At 41.1% G+C, this 14,585-nt stretch overlaps 1 protein-coding gene across 4 annotated transcripts in view; it reads right to left on the bottom strand.

Annotated features, from left to right (window-relative positions):
* LOC138918306 (mucin-16-like) overlaps positions 1 to 14,585 on the bottom strand; it is a 33,900-nt gene that overhangs the window by 5,867 nt on the left and 13,448 nt on the right. For 3 of the 4 annotated variants that reach the window (XM_070239308.1, XM_070239310.1, XM_070239309.1), the window contains exons 3-6: positions 9,940 to 10,086; positions 9,799 to 9,866; positions 9,451 to 9,682; positions 7,745 to 7,911 (exon numbers count right to left, since the gene is read on the bottom strand). In XM_070239308.1, coding sequence (XP_070095409.1) covers positions 7,745 to 7,911; positions 9,451 to 9,632 — 349 coding nt within the window. In that variant the 5' untranslated portion in view covers positions 9,633 to 9,682; positions 9,799 to 9,866; positions 9,940 to 10,086. Of the gene's footprint in view, positions 1 to 7,744; positions 7,912 to 9,450; positions 9,762 to 9,798; positions 9,867 to 9,939; positions 10,087 to 14,585 lie in introns of those variants that run through there. The other variant, XM_070239307.1, reaches the window with a different exon arrangement.

Genomic DNA, 14,585 nt, shown 5'->3' on the forward strand with positions numbered 1-14,585 from the left:
CTTCTTTATCCATTCGTCTCTTGATGTGCACCTCAGTTGCTTCCAAGTCTTGGCTATTGTGAATAGCACTGTGATGAACATGGAGATGCATGTACCATTCTGCACTTGTCTTTACATGTTTTTTGGATAAATACCCAGCAATGGAATAGCTGAATCATATGGTAGATCTATTCATAATTTTTGGAGGAATCTCCATATTGTTTTCCATAGTGGCTGCACCAGTTTGCACTCCCACCAGCAGTGTATGATGGTTTCCTTCTCTCCACATCTTCTCCAACACTTATTGTTTCCTGTCTTCTTAACTATAGCCATTGTGATGGGAGTGAGGAGACATCTCTTTGTAGTTTTGATTTACATTTCCCTGATAGTTGATGATGTTGAACACCTTTTCAAGTGCAGGTTGGACATATTTATATTTTCTTTGGAGAATTGTCTGTTCAGATCTTTTGCCCATTTTTTAAATTAGGTTGTTAGTTTTTTGGTGTTGAGATATATGAGTTCTGTGTATATTTTGGATATTAACCCCTTATCAGATATATGATTTGCAAATATCTTCTTCCAATTGTTAGAATGTCTTTTCGTCTTGTTGATGGTTTCCTTTGCTGTGCAGAAGCTTTTTAGTTTGATGTAGTCCCATTTGCTTATTTTTTCTATTGTTTCCCTTGCCCTGTCAGACATGGTACTTCAAAATATGCCACTAAGACTGATGTCAAAGAGTGTACTGCCTATGTTTTCTTTAGAAGTTTAATGGTTCTGGGACTTACATTCAAGTCCTTAATCGACTTTGAGTTAATTTTTGTATATGGTGTAAGATAATGACCTACTTTCATTCATTTGCATGTGGCTGTCCAGTTTTCCAAACACCATTTATTGAAGAGACTTTCATTTCTCCATTGTATGTTCTTGGCACCCTTGTTGAAAATTAGCTGTCCAGAGATGTGGGGGTTTATTTCTGGGCTCTCGATCCTGTTCCATTGAACTGTATATCTGTATTTGTGCCAGTACCATGCCATTTAGCTTACTATAGCTTTGTAGTATATTTTGACATCATGGAGTCTGATACCTCCAGTTTTGTTCTCTTTTCTCAGGATTCCTGTGGCTATTCGGGGCCTTTTGTTGTTCCATATAAGCATTAGGCTTCCCCATTCTGTTTATTTGAAAAATGTTGTTGGAACTTTGATAGAGATTTCAGTGAATCTGTTGATTGCTTGAGGAAGTATGGACATTTTAACTATGTTAATTCTTCCAATTCAAGAGCACGGAATATCTTTACATTTCTTGTGTCATCTTCAATTTCTTTCAACAATGTTTTATACTTTTCATCATACAGATATTTCACCTCTTTTGTTAAGTTTAATCCTAGATATTATATTCTTTTTGTTGCAACTGTAAATGGGATTGCATTCTTAATTTGTCTTTTTGCTACTTCGTTCTTAGTGTATACAAACTCACCTAATTTTTGGATGTTGATTTTGCATCCTGCAACTTGGCCATATTCATTTATTATTTCTAAAAGTTTTTGGGTGGATTCCTTAGGGTTTTCTACATATAAAATCATGTCATCTGCAAATACTGATAGTTTCACTTCTTCCTTTCCAATTTGCATCCCTTTTACTCTTTTTTCTTGCTTGATTACTCAGGTTAAGACTACCAATACTATGGTAATAAGAGTGGTGAATGTGGGTATTCTTGTCTGCTTCCTGTACTTAGAGGGGCAGCATTCAGTTTTTCTCCATTGAGAATGATATTAGCTGTGAGTTTGTTATATATGGCCTTTATTATGTTGAGGTACTTTCCTTTTCTACCCATTTGGTTCAGAGTTTTTATCAGAAATGGATGCTATGTCATGCCAAATGCTCTCTCTGCATCTATTGGGAGGATCATGTGCTTTTTATTCTTCACTTTGTTAATGTGGTGTATGATGTTGATTGATTTGCAGATGTTGAACTATCCCTGCATCCCTGGAATGAATCCCACTTGGCCATGGTGTATGATGTTTTTAATGTATTGTTGTATTTGATTTTCTAGTATTTTGTTGCAGAGTTTTGCATCGATTTTCGTCAGTGATACTGGTCCATAATTTTCCTTTTCTGTGATGTCCTTGTCTGGTTTTGGTATCAGGTTATGTTGGTTTTGTAGAATGAGTTAGGTAGCTTCCCCATCTCTTCAATGTTTTGGAAGAGTTCAAGAAGGATAGGTAATAAGTCTTTGAATGTTTGGTAGAATTCACCAGGGAAGCCGTCTGGTCTTGAGCTTTTATTTTTTGGAAGTTTTTCATTACTGTTTCATTCTATATCCTGGTGACTTCTCTATTAAAATTCTCTAGTTCTTCTTGATTCAGTTTGAAGGTGGTATGTTTCTAAGGATTTATCCAGTTCTTCTATATTATCCAATTTGTCAGCATATAGCTTTCCATGGTATTCTCTTGTAATATTTTGCATTTGTGAGGTGTCCATTGTAATTTCTCCTCTTTCATTTCTGATTTTATTTGAGCCTTCTCTCTTGTTTTCTTCGTGAGTCTAACTAAAGGTTTGCCAATTTTGTTTATCCTTTCAAAGAACCAGCTCTTGGTTCCATTGATTTTTTCTATTGTTTTTTAGTCTCTATTTCACTTACTTCTGCTCTGATTTTTACTTCCCTCCTTCTACTGATATTGGGCTTTATTTGTTTTTCTTGTTTGTTGACATAGACCTGCATTGCTATAAACTTCCTTCTTAGAATTTTTTTGCTGTTTCCCATTGATTTTGGCATGTCATATTTTCATTTTTATTTGTTTCCAGGCAATTTTTGATTTCTCCTTTGATTTCTTCATTGACCCGATTGTTGTACAGTTGCATTTTGTTTAATCTTTTCTGATTTTCTGATTTTCTGATTTTCTTCCTGTAGTTGATTTTTAGTTTCATAACTTTGTGGTCAGAGAAGATGGCTGGTATTATTTCAATCTTATTAAATTTATTCAGACTTCTTCTGTGGCCTAATATGTGAGCAATCCTGGAGAATGTTCCATGTGCATCTGAAAAGAATGCGTATTCTGTGGTTTTTGGATGCAACGTTCTCTATATCTACGAAGTCCATCTGATCTAAAGTGTCGTTGAAGGCCAATATTTCCTTTTTGATTTTCCATTTGCATGATCTATCCATTGGTGTAACTGGAGTGTTAAAGTCCCTTACTATTATTGTGTTACTGTCTATTTCTCCTCTTATATCTGTTAATAATTGCTTTATATATTTAGGTGCAGAGATATTTACAAGTGTTATATCCTCTTGTTGGATTCTTCCCTTTAACATTATGTAGTGCCCTTCTTTGTCTCTGGGTACAGTTCTTGTTTTAAAGTGTATTTTGCCTGATATAAGTATTGCCACCCTAGCTTTCTTTTCTTTGCTATTTGCATGGAGTATCTTTTCCCATCCCTTAACTTTCAGGTTATGAGTGTCTTTAAGTTTGAAGTATGTCTCTTGTATACAACATATGTATGGGTCTTGTTTGTTTTTATCCAATCTTCCACCCTATGCGTTTTGATTGGAGGATTTACTCCATTGACATTTAAAGTAGCTATTGGTAAATATGTATTTACTCCTATTTTGTTATTTTTTTCTGTGTGTTTTAGTAGTTCTTCTCTGTTCCTTTCTTCTTCTCTTGCTCTATTCTCTTGTGTTTGGGGGCTTTCTTTAGTATCATGTTTGGCCTCCTTTCTCTGAATTATTTCTGTCTTTATTACAGGTTTCTGGTTTGTGAATACCATGAGGTTCTTATGTAATAATCTACATATATAGCAATCTACATTGAGTTGATGATCTCTCTAGTTTGACTTCTTCCTAAAAACTCTACTCTTTTACACCCCTTCTCCCACATTTTGTGCTTTTGATATCAAATCTAACCTCTAATTTTGTGCGTGAGTATCCATTACCTTATTATCATTGAAATAGGTAAATTTAGTTCTTTTGTATTTTGACCTCCATATTATCTTCATAGGTGGTTGATCTGCTACATTTACTGTATTTTTGCCTTTACCAGTGATTTTATTGCCTCTTTATTTTATTAGAATTTCCTTATCACTACTTTTTATCTTCTCTTTCCCACTTAGATAAGTCCCTTTAGCATTTCCTGTAAAACTGGTTTCTTGGGGATAAACGCCTTTAATTTTTGCTTGTCTAGGAAACTCTTTCTCTCTCCTTCCATTCTGAGTGAAAACCTTGCTGTGTAGAGTGTTTTTGGCTGTAGGATTTTTCCTTTCTGCACTTGAAATATATCCTGCCACTCACTTCTAACCTGCAAGGTTTCCGCTGAGAAGTCAGCTGACAGCCTTATGGGTTTTCCTTTGTATGTCACTTGTTGCCTTTCTCTTGTGGCTTTTAGGATTCTATCTTTATCTTTAATTTTTGACATTTTAATTACAATGTGTCTTGGTGTGGGCCTCTTTGGGTTTATCTTGTTTGGTGCTCTCTGTGCTTGCTGTACTTGGATGTCTGTTTCCTTCCTTAGGTTAGGAAAGTTTTCAGCTATCATTTCTCTGAATAGATTCTCTCACCTCTTTGTCTTTCTCTTCTCCTTCTGGGACACTTATAATATGAATGATAGTGGGCTTAATGATGTCCCAGAATTAAATTAGATTGTTGGTTCTTTTTAGTTCCTTTTTCTTTTATCTGTTCAGCTTGGGTGATTTCCTCTACTCTTTTGTCCAGCTTGCTGACCCATTCTTCTGTATCATCTACTCTGCTACTGAGTCCCTCTAGTGGATTTTTCATTTCTACTACTGTATTCTTCATTTCTGATTTTTTTTTTTTTATATTTTCCAATTCTTGGTTGACGTTCTCACTGTGTTCGTCCAATCTTATTCCAAGATCAGTGAGCATCTTTATGACTTTTTCTTTGAACTCTTTGTCAGGTAGATTGCTTATTTCCACTTCATTTAGTTCTTTTTCTGGTTTTTTTCCTGTTCCCTTGCTTGGAATGTATTCCTTTACCTCCTCATTTTGCCTCTTTCTCTGTGCTTATATCTATGTATTAGGTGGGTCAGCTACGTCTCCTGATCATGGAGAATTGGCCTTATGTAGGAGATGCCTTTTGAGGTCCAGCAGTGTGCTTCCCTCTCATCACTAGTTCCAAATGTTCAAGGAGTGACCCCTGTGTGGGCCACATGTGTCCTTGCCTTGTTGCAAGGTTGCTTTTGCTACAGGTGCCCAAGGAGTCCAGGTTGTCCCCCTGGCTGGCTGGTTGTAATTCTCAGCTCTGTGTGCTGCTGTTCTGGACCCTTCAGTCACTTTGTTGCATTTGGGGACAGGCAGCACCACTGGCTGTAATGTCTAAGAGCACATTCCTGTTGCAGTTTTTCTGTTAAGTGAGTAGGACTCCAGTGTGACTGGTTGCTAGGCTCAAGGGGTTACAATTGCTGTAGGATTCCAGCCTGCAAGGCTGTTGTCAGCTTTCTCAGGTTTGCAGCTGAGGGGGGCTAGATGCAGGAACCAGAGCACCCAATTGTTTCAGGCTTGGGAAGGAGGGGCTGATCCCATATGTGGCTGTTTGTAAAGCACAGGTCTTCTGTTGCTGATAAGCCCCATGGCCCACAGGTCCACACACACTGTCAATACAGTCCTGGCACATGAACACATCCCTGCTCCCTGGAGCGGACCCAGTCACCACACTGCAGAGGCTCCACACATGCTTCGCCTAATGCCCAACCCACTCCAATGATCCTCACACGTCCTGCCCTGAAGAGGCAGAGCTACTTGCCTGCCTGCAGCAGATCTTGGCACACAGCCTATGCAAGTCAAAAGTTGCCTGAGGGCTTGCTGTTGGGTGGGGCCAGTCCCTAGGGTGGGCCACCTGCCCTGCCTTAGCTGGATTAAATACTTGCTGTAATGGGTGGGGCAGATTCCCAGGCTAACAGGCCAGGGGAAGAACTCCAATGGCATCAGCCAGCATCTGTGTCTGCACTCCTGTACTGGATCATGATAACGGCTGCCACCAATTTCTCAGTCCTTGGAGAGCTCTCACATCTCACAGAGATGCACCCAGAGCTTATCAAGTGAGTCTTTCTTCATCAAAGGACTTTGCACCTTTCTTTCTGGTGATTTTAGGTTGCTTTCTGAAACCTGTGAATTTGTGTGTGGGCCCTTTAAGAGGGCTTTTTCAGCTTATGTCCAATAGCTTTCCTAGGGGAATTCCCATTCTATTTACTAGCCAGCAAAGCCAGATATTCTGAGACTCATCTCAGTTGTACTGAGTCTGAAGGGTGCTTATAGCAGTAATGCTTCCCAGTTCAGATCCCCCACTCCTCCAGGGAAGGCTGTGTACCTTAGGGTTTTCCAACCCAGATGTGAAGCTCCATGGTTCATGAAGGTGATGTTTTTATATACAGAAGGAATTTCTCCCTCTTCTACCTCAGTCGGGACTGTCCCTTGTTTTGGGGGTCCTTTTTATCCAGTTCCCACTTCTCTCTCCGGTGTAATTGTTCAAAAAATGGTTATTGGTTTGTTGTTTTCATGCGAGGAGGTGAGTTCAGAGTCTGCCTATGCTGCTATCTTGACACCAACCCCTCACAAAAATAATTAAAGGCAAGTAGACATCCTGATGTTTCACCCCATTTCAGTTTGCATGTCTGAAAAATTTGGACACTTTGCTACATAATCCAAGGCCGTTATCACACTACAGGAGTGTAACAAATTAAATCAAATTTATATTTCTGGGCACAGAGGACTGAAATTGGGCCAAGCCATCTTATGATGGGTGGGGGAGCATGGGTCACTAGTTGGTAAGCCCATTGGACCTCTGTAAATTTGTAAGTTCCCATTCAAATGATTTCTACTCTGCATAGAAACACATTTATTGCCTTCTCCTTTACCACGTTGGTTTATATTCATATGCCAGGATTCACCTACAATGGAATTTCCTTCAGGAAGCCTTCTCTATTACAGCTCCCAAGTATGGACTGGTTCACATCATATCATTTATAATTTCAATCACCTATTCTTGTTATTGCCAGCTACACCATCAACTTCGCAGGTTAGGGACACAGAGCACTCATTGGGCACTGGGGAGGGTTGCAAATCTCCCTACATGTGCAACCTCTCTCCAGGCAACTTCTTAGTGATATATTGTCCAATATGGAGTATCAAGTGCCTTTTTAAATAAAAATTAATTTTAATTAAATAAAATTAAAAATCAGGTACCTTAGTAACATTAAAATCAGTATTGATAAAAACCAGTCACAACACCACCCTTCAATTAGTTGGTAGCCACATGTGGCTTTGTACTGGATAGCACAGATATAGAACATTTCCATCATTACAGAAAGTTCTAGTGTATCCTTCTGATCTAGAGCAGGACTTGGCAAAATACAGCCCATGAGTCATCAGGCCCATACCTATTTTCATACAGCCCATGGATCAGAAAACAGGCCCATCCTGTCACATCTGCCAAGGCTGGTTCACACACAGCTGAAGGTCCTCCATGGTCATCTGACCAAGTGTTTTCAATGCAGAGATAATGAAGCAAGTGTCCAGATGGGGAAGGTGACTAGCCTGAGACCACAGAGCCATCTGAGAGAAGGCAAGTGCCTGCAATCTCCCACTGGGAGCCCTTTTCTCTCCCTCAGTGGTGGGAAAAGCCTGGGGGACTATGCCATCTCCTGCTGATCTGAGAAAGTTGAATGCTGTCCCATCCACAGGCATCCAGATTCCCAGGAAGGACCCCAGGTGTGGAAGTTGGAAACGACACTCAAATCCAATGTGCAGGGAGCCTTACCATCCATGAGGACACTGTTCTTGTCCAGGGCAAAGCTCTGCAGCTGGGTGCCATCCTGCGTCAGATACAAGAATTCCTCACAGATTACAACTCTATCCATTCTGTGTCCCAGTGGTGATAAGTTACACAGGGAGGCCACCCTACTGTGGTTACTGCAGGGGACAGACCTGGAAGGGCACAAGGGGTGAACAAGATTGTCTGGAGTTCTACCCTGATTCTAGATGCCCTGCTTCTAGGGCCTATTTAAGAGAACTTTCAGCAAGGATGTCAACATTTGTGTCTTCCCTATCCAATAGAATCATTATTAGCCCCAGGTGATTTCTGAGCACTTAAAATGTGGCTAATGTGTGTGAGCGAGGAACTAAATTTCTCATGTCATGTAAGTTAATGTAATTAATTTATAAATAAATAGCCACAGGGAGAACGTTTCTGAAATGTCGGAGTAAGGACTTCTGAAAATCCATGCAAACAATGAGAACACTGGTGAAAATGGTAAAAAATCAAGTTTTACAGAAGTCTAGAAGTTAACTAAATGCTTGCAACAATCTGAGGAGTGTATAGTTAAGAAAGACAGTGGAATCTTGGTAAAGGGAATAATCTCAGTGGCATTAAAATTTGTGCTGTTCCCATCCTACTCTGATCATAGCCTTAGTAACTTGGAAAACCATCAGTCTCAGAACCATGGTAGATGTAAAAACCAGCAGCCTAACAGGCATAATGGGTTTGGAGTTCACAAAGACCCATCCCCATTGAATTTCACCATCTGACCTACCTGGCAGCTCCTTGTAAATGTCCAATTTGGGGGGCTTCTCTTGAGTTGACTCAGAGCTTGCTCAGTGAGGAGAGCCTCCCCTAGTGTACTTACCAGAACAATTAGTGGTACATGTTTCCTATTGTAGCTACCTGAGCAAGCTATACTAGTTGAGGCAAGTGAGAGGTGAGTGAAAAACTGAAAAGAAAAATTAGGAGAATGACATGTGTATGAGGGCTCTGAAAAGCTCCAATGTATTGGTGAGGATCTAGAAGGTCACAAGTGTGCAGGGCTCTGTGCATGCCCAGGAAAGACTAGAGAAGGTCTCAATCTCTCACCTCTAGCTGAAAGTGTGGCTTCCCATCTGGAAAATTGATTCATGTAACTGGCCATATTAATAGAATAATGGAAAAATGCCACTTGATCTTGATACAGACATACAAAAGAGAATTTGACAAAATACAACATCCTTCATGATTCAAAAAAAAAAAAAACACTCAACACATTAAGAACAGAAAGGAACTTTATCAATCTAATAAGTAAAATCCTTGAAAACCGACAGGTCATATCACAGTCGATGGTGAAAGACTGATAATTTCCCCCTAAGACCAGGGACAAAACAATGTTGTCGGCCCTCGTTTCATATGTTATTCACCCTGAACTAGAGGTTCTAATGAGGGCACTTAGGCAAGAAAAATTTTAAAAAGGCATCTAAATTCAAAAGGAACATGTAAAATTATTTCCTTTTGCAGATGACTTGATTTATATAGAAAACCCTAAGAAATGAAAACATATAGTATATGAATCAGATCTAAAATAACAAGAGAGGGTCTCCCTATGGAGGTTTGAGGAAGGTGCCACCCAACCAGAACTTGGGCTGATTGTTAAAGAGGAAATAAAATAGAACAGTATAAGTAATGATCATTGTAATTCTAAGCTCTGCATGAACACTTACCACTGACAAAAAGGCTGTCCTTGATCAGGTGGTGGAGGCCCCTGTGTGACATGGTGGGTCAGCTGTTTCAGATCCCAGGAATGCTGCTCTCGGTCACACGGGGTCTCTGTCACACTCTCTGTCATGAGCCACGGGGTGAGCATAGTAGGTGCAGACAGAATCCACACCAGTAGCTGCCCCATCCTTCTGAGGCCCGGGGAGAGAGGGCCTCTAGAGAGATATCCTGAAACCTCTGAAAATGGGGGCCAGAGTGAGGAAGGAGCAAATTGGCAGTCATTGTGAAGACTGAAAAATGGAGTGGTCACCAAAAGTGGTCATGACTGGCAAATTCTATGGAAAGGAACTTACCTGAGGGAAACCAGTTTACAATCCATATATAAGGGGCCCAGGCTACTCTTCCTGAACAAGGATCAAAGCTGTGGAGAAAGGAGGAGGAGGGTGAACAGGAGAGACAGTATGTGGGGAGTTGCTGGCTGGGACTCATCTTACCAGAAGCTGAGGGCACCAGGGTCTCATCAGGTGCTGCAGGACTCTCCCAGTGGAGTTGAACGTGCCTGAGCCCTTGCTCATGTCTGTTGAATACTGGAGGTTGGAGATGCTGAAGTTGAGGGTGAGGGTCTTCAGGTCGTGCCTCAGCTGCAATAAGACATGGGGAGAGATGGCCATCACGGAGAGCTGGCCTGAGACCAGATCAGGGGCCCACATTCATTATAATCTGTTGTCTTCTCTCCCAGTGGCACCACCACCCACTGACGTGGTCATCCATGTTGAAGCCAGTATTTCTGCTCAGATCCTCCTCCGTCACTTCCTAGTAACACCAATTCCACTTGCAGAATGGTCCTCAGTACATTTCTTCTCTCCATCCATGTCCCAGCTCAGTCTTATCTTTTCTCACCAGAAACAACACCCTAACAGACTCACTGGATGCTCTGTCTAAAGGATGTTCTCTGCCTTGAACATTAGAAAAAATTTTTGAAAGGAAAACCTCACTAGGAGCACTCCTGCTCTAGTAACACCCATGGCTCCCTGAGGTCTTCAGCATTAAGTTTACCTTTCTTGACCTGGCACTAAATGCCCTTCTAGATCTGGCTCCCGCTGACTCTTCAGCCTCATTGATCCATTCACTCTGAGTTTGGCTTTGTGCTTCAGGAAAACCAAATTCCTATCAATTCTTCCATACACTATCCTGTTTTTGCCTACTGGGCCTTTCCTCATGGAATTCCCTCTACCAGGAACACTCACCATACCCTATTTTCCTAGGTAACTCTTACTCATTCTTAAAGATCCCAATTAGGCAAAACTTTCTGCAGAAAGTCCTTCCCCTTCAAATGATGCTAGGTGCCTCTCATCAAAGCATCCCCCACTTGTGTTATATTTGTTTCTTAATTTGACAAGACTAGGGGCTCAAGGACTGGCATCTGATTGAATTATTGGTATAATCTTTGTCATCAGCATGACTGCTCTAAAACCAGAATTCCATACCTTGGCTTCCCAGCTCCTGAGTAATAATTGGCTGGTAGATATGTGGGGCTGGAGAGCTTCTCTTGGAAAGGAAGAGGGGCCCCATATACTTGTGGTGGCTTGTGGTGGGTCTGGTTATGAGGGAGTAGGCAGGAACATGGTGCCTGGTTCAGAAGCTGTGGAAAGGGCTGTCATCGGGGGTGGGGGGACAGAGCTCCACACAGAGTGGAGAAGCCCCCCAGGCTCCTCTGTGCTCCACTAGTGCCTGTTCCAGGACAATCATCCACAGGTGAGCCATAAATGTGAGTGACGGAAGGAGGGATTGTGTGAGTAGAGGTAAGAGCAAGCCTGTGAATGAGATGAACCCAAGAGAGTGAATGTGGTTGAAGAGAGAGACGGGACAAAGAGATAGGTAGAGGCACAGACAGAGGAGATACTTGGAAGGACAGAGGAAGAGTGGACAAATGGAGGATCAAAGGGAAAGCAGGAAGAATACACACAAGGAAGAGAAGTTGGAGCGATGGGAGGAAAGAGGATGGAAGGAGAGAAGAAGGAAAAACAGGCGAACAGGCAGAAGGACAGTTGGACAGATTGATATCTGGACAGATGGTTGGATGGATAGATGGAAGGAAGGAAGGAAGAAAGGAAGGAAAGAATGGATGGAAGGAGCGAGGAAGGAAGGAGTCTGAGAGGAGGCAGAACTGGGAAAATAACACTCCCAAGTTCAGAGGGTGCTTTGACGGTCGGTTAAGCCTGAGAATACAGGACCCCTAACTCCCAGGCTTGTGTCCACCTGTCCCAATGCTGCCTGTTATTTCTCATACAGATAAGCATATGGATATAGAAGAAACTTTGACCCCTACCCTCACAACACACAAAACTCCATTCCTGGACACTTTGACCTAAAGGCGAAAGGTAACATAATAAAGCTCCTAGAAGACAACATAAGAAAACATCTTCAGGACGACAGAGTAGCAAAAACTTCTTAAAGAAGACCCCTCACACACAAACAAAAACACTCTCTCTATAAAAAAAAAAGTTGGTAAACTGGAATTCATTAAAATTTAGAATTGCAGTTAGTGAAAAGACACATTACAAGAGGGATTTTGCAACTCACAGGATGGGAAGAGATGTTTCTAATTCTAGTAGTCAAAAGAGGATTCACATACAGAATACATAAAAACTTCAGCATTACAATAAGAAAAAAGGGAAACAACCCAATTTGTTAAAAATGGGCAAAAGACTTGAATAGGCACTTCACAACACAGAGCATCCCAATGTCTAACAAGCATATGTAAAGGTGCTCAAATCACTAGTTATCAGAGAAATGGCAATACAACCACACTGAGATCTTATTCACAACGGCAGAAGGATTAAAACCAGGTATTAAAAGTTGAACTATGGCAGCAAGAGGAGGTGAGGCTGCAGAGCAAGTGGAATTCTCACACATTGCTGGTAGGACTATGAATTTGTACAACCACTTTGGAAAACTGTTTGGCAGGATCTATCTAGTAAAGCAGAGATATACATACAAGGTGACAAGCAATTCTACTCTTAGATATGCAGTCAACTAAAATGCAAACATGTGAACCAAGAGAAAGGAGCAAGAATGATTAGAGCATCATTCTCTTCATTCCTCCAAAGTAGAAAGTACTCAAATATCCATCTACAATAGAATGGATAAATCAATTCCACTATCTAGTTCATGGTGGTTTTAAAAATTGGCCACAAATTCTTTGAGACACAACCCATGAATATGTGAGGTTTAGGTTCCCTCCCCTTGAGTCTAGGCAGGCGTGAACCTACTTCAATCAACAGAGTAGAAGCGTTGCTCTGTGGAAGCGGTGTGATGTGACTTCCAAGGACATGCCACTCTCAGGAAGCTTGCTCAGGGAAGCCAGCCAACAAGCTGTGAAGAGCTAAGGCCTCATGGAGAATCTCCTCATGGAGAATCTGCAACCAGGGCACAGCCACCTTCATTGCAACTGCTACGCTGGCGATCAGGTGATAAGACTTCGTTCCCAAACAGAAGATGAACCATATGCACTGAAGAAAATAGACCACCAACACAAGCCCTGACGCACACCATGTCCATTTATACTTGGTATCTCAAGACCAGGGGCCAAGATGAGGAGGCATGAGTTCATCCCCAAATTCTTGTGATTTTATCCAATACCAGACAGACTGTGCTCACCAAGCATTTCCTAAACCTCCTCCCTTCCTCAAAGGAATCTCCACTTCTACATACTGACATTAAGTTTCCTCTGGTCATATATGATCACCAACCCCAGTACAGCCTTTGTATCGGCAATATCTGAACACTATTTGATCAAGCCACTTGGAACCCAAAAGTGGAATAGAAGTAGAGCAACTTTCAAGTGAAGTTTCCATCTCCATTGAAATTGTACTTCAGATGTACCATTGGAAAAAGAAAATAGCCACTTTTCAAAACAAGAAATGTAGGTGCCCTTATGAACGATCCCAGAGGATTTTGGTCTTCAAGACATCCCAGCCAAGGTACCATCCATGTGAGTGAAAGAGCCTCTAAATCATTCTAGACCCCAACCATAAGAGAACAGGGAAATTTCTCTCTAATAAATTTCTAACCCACGGAATCTGACTAATAAAATGGTTACTGTTTCACTCCACTAATTTGGAGTTCCATGTTATGCAGTTATCAATAACCAAAACTAATGTGTTATGCAGTAATAGATAATCAGATCTACAGAGCTATATAAAAACCAAGCAATTATCTGCAACAACATGGATGAATCTTAGACAGGATGTTTAACAAAAGGGGCCTGGTAGAGAGGAGTACATAGAGTATAATTCCATCTACCTGAGCTCAAAAACTGGCAAAACTAAGCTACAGTGATAGAAGTCAGAGTAGTGGTTACCTTGGGTGGGAGAAATTTCTGCAAAGGGGCATGATAGAGGCTTCTGGAGAGCCAGAATAGTGATGGGGGTGGCTATTACAATGTGTTTACATTGTTAAAGAAAGTCATTGAGCTAGATACTCTAGATTTGTGCGTTTTTCCCAGTAAGTATGCTATAATTCAAAATGACGTTTTGTCAGTAAAACGTGGTTAACCCAATAGATGCGAGATTATGAAGGACAAATAAAAGGTGACTGCAAGTTTTCAGGCATGATGGACTAGGTAGTGCCATTAAATGAAGAGCTGAACCATGGAGCAAATCAAAACAGGAGCAGAGGCAGAGACCACGTCCTGTTCATTATGTATTCAGGTGTCTACCATAATCCTGAAAACACAGTCAGTCCAGCTTCCAAGATACTCCTCTCCTTTTCATAACAAACTATGGCCCACCCCTTCTTGGTGTCTTCTGTTGCCTCCTTTCTCCCAGCTGCCTCTTAATATTGGGATTCCTCAGGCTTCCATCCTCAGTCCTCCTTTAAGGCATGCATGCATGGGTGCATGTACACACACACCTTTCTCCTGTATTTTTGATCTCGGTTGATGGCATAATCATCTACTCATTCTTTTAAGATAGAAACCTTAGAGTCAACCAAAATTAGGATTGTAGTAACTCAATCAAAAGAAACCTAACAGGATAAACATAACTTCCCAGGGTCAGCCCCAAAACTAATGCATAAAAAACAGATGAATGTATAGTTAGAAAGATCTAGTGGTTTTCTTTTTTCTTTAACTCAATGT

The sequence above is a fragment of the Equus caballus genome, chromosome 17, assembly GCF_041296265.1.
Source record: "Equus caballus isolate H_3958 breed thoroughbred chromosome 17, TB-T2T, whole genome shotgun sequence".
NCBI classification, from domain to species: Eukaryota; Metazoa; Chordata; class Mammalia; order Perissodactyla; family Equidae; genus Equus; species Equus caballus.